Below are 3,819 nucleotides of genomic sequence, written 5' to 3'. Positions count from 1 at the left end.
AATACTTTTCTGGTGACAACCCAAAATTTGGGGATTTTTTTTTACTATCACCTTCAAACAGTACAAATGGAGTTGGGGGTGGGGGGGGAGGGGTTGATCTTCCTAATGGGGACACAGACCACAGTAAAAACTGACAGGAGGTCTGATCCTTCTCCACTCCATCCAAAACAAAAAAAAAACGATTTTTTCCTTTAGTTATACTTTAACACTCCCCTCCACCCACCAGGCTGACACTCCCCTCCACCCACCAGGCTGACAATGCTTACTGTGCTTCTATGCAGAGTTGTGCCTCACTAATACAGGAAGTGTGTTACTGACCAGGTTAAAACAGAGGGGGGGGGGGGATTAAAAAAAAAAAAAACAACGGGAAAAAAACCAATGAAGCCATAATGATTGGTAAGTTGCAACATTTTAAATTTTTGGTTTTCATACCACTTTAAAAATAGGTTTTAAAAGTTTTTTTGACTATAAAATAAATAGATTAGAGAAACATATTAAATATATTTTAAAAGTTCCAAGTATAAAATAAAAGATCTTTAAAAACGTATCTATCATTTAACAAATACCTAGTCTGTCTAAAACGAAAAAAAAAAAAAGATGAAGATGAACTTTCAGAAACCCGGTGAAGTGAGTGGGTGGAGCCGTTTAACTTGCGATCTCATGACGGCACTCGCTCGCTCGCTCCTCTTTACATCTTGGCGTTTCAAAATCTGGTAACAATTTTCATGTAAATTCCACGAATTGATAGGAAGACGCCATTTTCTGGTTACAATAAGAATTGCACAATAAAAGATTTCAAAACGATTTCCCCGATTTAAAAAAAAAAAAAAATTGTGATGCTTAAAATTGCTTCTGGGAAGAGAGATTTCATTACAGATCCAACAAAATCAGAATTTCATTTTTTTTTATTATTCAACTGTATCTACAGAAGAAAATCTGTAATATTATAAAAAAAATTATAATATATATATATATATATATTATTTTGAATTACAAAAAAAAAAAAAAATGTCAAACTATTCAGGCTATTTAGAGATGTAAAAGGAACCTTCAGCCAGGACCCCCACGCAAGAATCCCTGATGGGTCCCCTGCCCTTCCCACTGATCCCAGGGTAAACAGGCCTTCCCACTGATCTCCGAACCCTTTCCACCAATTCACCGGGGGGGCTCCCCCTTTCCAACCAATTGTCCGGGGGCCCAATGCATATATATTTAAAAAAAAGGTCCCTGCACTACTTTTCTGCGACTTCAGTGTGATGCGAGTGCCAAAGACTGATAAGTTAAAATGCAAAAGTCCCAAGGAAATAGCAAGAAAATCGCAGAGACGTTTCTAGGAAACAGCAAGTTGCAAAGAAGTCCCGTGGAAATAGCAAGCAAGTTGCAAAAAGTCACAACGCAAAGAAAAATCACAAAGGGGGTCCCATGCAAGTCCCATGAAAATAGGAAATCCCATGGAAATTGCAAGCAAGTCAAAGAAGTGTCAAGGAAATGGAAAAGCAGATTGCACAGAAGTCCCAAGGAAGTCGCAAGCAAGTCACAACGGAGTCTCAAGGAAATTGCGACTTTTTTGTATGACTTGCTTGCCATTTCCTTGAGACTCCTTTGTGACTTGCTTGCAATCTGCTTTTCCATTTCCTTGAGACTTCTTTGACTTGCTTGCTATTCCCATGGAACTTCTTTGCGACTTGTTTTTTGTATGACTTGCTTGCCAAGAAGTTCCATGGGAATAGCAAGCAAGTCAAGGAAGTCTCAAGGAAATGGAAAAGCAGATTGCACAGAAGTCCCAAGCAAGTCACAAAGGAGTCTCAAGGAAATAGCAAGCAAGTCATACAAAAAACAAGTCGCAAAGAAGTTCCATGGGAATAGCAAGCAAGTCAAAGAAGTCTCAAGGAAATGGAAAAGCAGATTCCAAGGAAGTCACAAGCAAGTCACAAAGGAGTCTCAAGGAAATAGCAAGCAAGTCATACAAAAAACAAGTCGCAAAGAAGTTCCATGGGAATAGCAAGCAAGTCAAAGAAGTCTCAAGGAAATGGAAAAGCAGATTGCACAGAAGTCCCATTGAAATAGCAAGTCACAAGGAAGTCCCATGGAAATAGAAAGCAAGTGACAAGGAACGCCCAAGGAAATAGAAAGCAAGTCGCAAAGAAGTCCCATGTAAATAGCAAGCAAGTCACAAGGAACGCCAAAAGAAATAGAAAGCAAGTCCCATGGAAATAGCAAGCAAGTCGCAAAGAAGTCCCATGGAAATAGCAAGCAAGTCGCAAAGAAGTCCCATGGAAATAGCAAGCAAGTCGCAAAGAAGTCCCATGGAAATAGCAAGTCACAAGGAAGTTCCAAGGAAATAGCAAGTCACAAGGAAGTTCCAAGGAAATAGCAAGCAAGTCACAAGGAAGTTCCAAGGAAATAGCAAGCAAGTCGCAAAGAAGTCCCATGAAAATAGCAAGCAAGTCGCAAGGAAGTCTCCAAGAAATAGCAAGCAAGTCACAAAAGGAGTCTCAAGGAAACAGCAAGCAAGTCACAAGCAACTTGCAAAGACATCCCAAGGAAATAGTAAGTCGCAAGGAAATCCCAAGGAAATAGTAAGCAAGTTGCCTGACTTTGGAGGTCGCAGCAGTGTGAACGAACCTTACATCTGCTCTTGGGCCCCCTCCCCCATGGTGGCAAGTGCGACCTTTGCGACTCTGGTGGTAAATAAAAAAAACACACACACACCACACAACACTAGGCAGTCGGGGACTTTCCCTACTCAACCAACACCGACTATACCCAAAGGGCGGTCAAACTACGAGCCACCGTCTGACCAAAAAGTTCACCAATGACCAGGCAGAGATGCATTGTTATCATTTGTTAACTCCGGTAAAGAATTTCAAAGGATCTTTCGGAGTGATTTGATTGGCCCGTGTATGGAAGCTTAAAGGGTCCAACTTTACCTTGCAAGAGAAGATCATGGCAATGAGCCCCAGAGGCCAACAGCAGCACAGGAAGTTGCAGATGGACCAGCACAGGTAGTCGCTGTGTCTTGCCCGGATCATGACCGATTGAGGATTCACCACCACCACGTTGGTGCTCTGCTGGCACACGAGGGGCTGTTGAGGTGAAGGCATGGGTGCCGTTGGGTAGTACGGTTGGTAGTATGGTCCCGGAGGTGGGGGCCCAGAACCTGGAGGGTAGTACGGTCCCGGAGGTGGGGGCCCAGAACCTGGAGGGTAGTATTGGCCCATATCTGGGGGTCCAGGAGCCGGGGGGTAGTACGGTGGGGGGGGACTGCTGGGGTCTTGCTTTTCAGCCGGATAGCCATCCTGGAAGTTTGGATTCTGCATGGTCCTTCTCCCTCCCGGAATGATCAGATTCCTCCACACAAATCTCTCTGTTCTGCCCTTTGTGCCTCCTGGATGCAAAATGAAAGAAGAGCACAAGGTCTGCTAAACTGTCTGTTACCCCTCCCCCCCCCCCCCCCCCCCCCTCTCTGGCCCAGCCCCCACCTATCACAACCTCTTTACCAACTCTCTCCCACGTGAAGATTACTCACATTTTTCTGTAAACAGGAAACATTAGTGCTTCTTCCTCATTCCTTATAAGTTTAAACAGATTTTTACTTTTTTTTTGCTAATTCCCACAATTTTGTTCAATATTTATATATGGAGAAGAAAATCAAGCAACAAAAAAAGAAATTAATAGATACATTTTAATTATTTTTTTAATTTTGACTGCAAAATAAATAAATAGATACATTTTAAAGATGTTTTAAAAGTTTCAACTAATAAATAAATAAATAGATACATTTTAAAGATGTTTTTCAAAAGTTTTAACAAAAAAAAA

General features: G+C 41.8%; 1 protein-coding gene across 1 annotated transcript in view; it reads right to left on the bottom strand.

The window, feature by feature from the left end:
* Positions 1 to 3,418, bottom strand: part of LOC120916250 (proline-rich antigen homolog) — a 26,329-nt gene extending 22,911 nt beyond the window's left edge. Inside the window, exon 1 of the mRNA XM_040327123.1 lies at positions 2,931 to 3,418. Coding sequence (XP_040183057.1) covers positions 2,931 to 3,320 — 390 coding nt within the window. The 5' untranslated portion in view covers positions 3,321 to 3,418. The remainder of the gene's footprint in view (positions 1 to 2,930) is intronic.
* Between the last annotated feature and the right edge of the window lie 401 nt (positions 3,419 to 3,819).

The sequence above is a fragment of the Rana temporaria genome, chromosome 10, assembly GCF_905171775.1.
Source record: "Rana temporaria chromosome 10, aRanTem1.1, whole genome shotgun sequence".
In the NCBI taxonomy this organism is placed as follows: Eukaryota; Metazoa; Chordata; class Amphibia; order Anura; family Ranidae; genus Rana; species Rana temporaria.
This window is presented reverse-complemented; position numbering and strand designations above follow the sequence as displayed.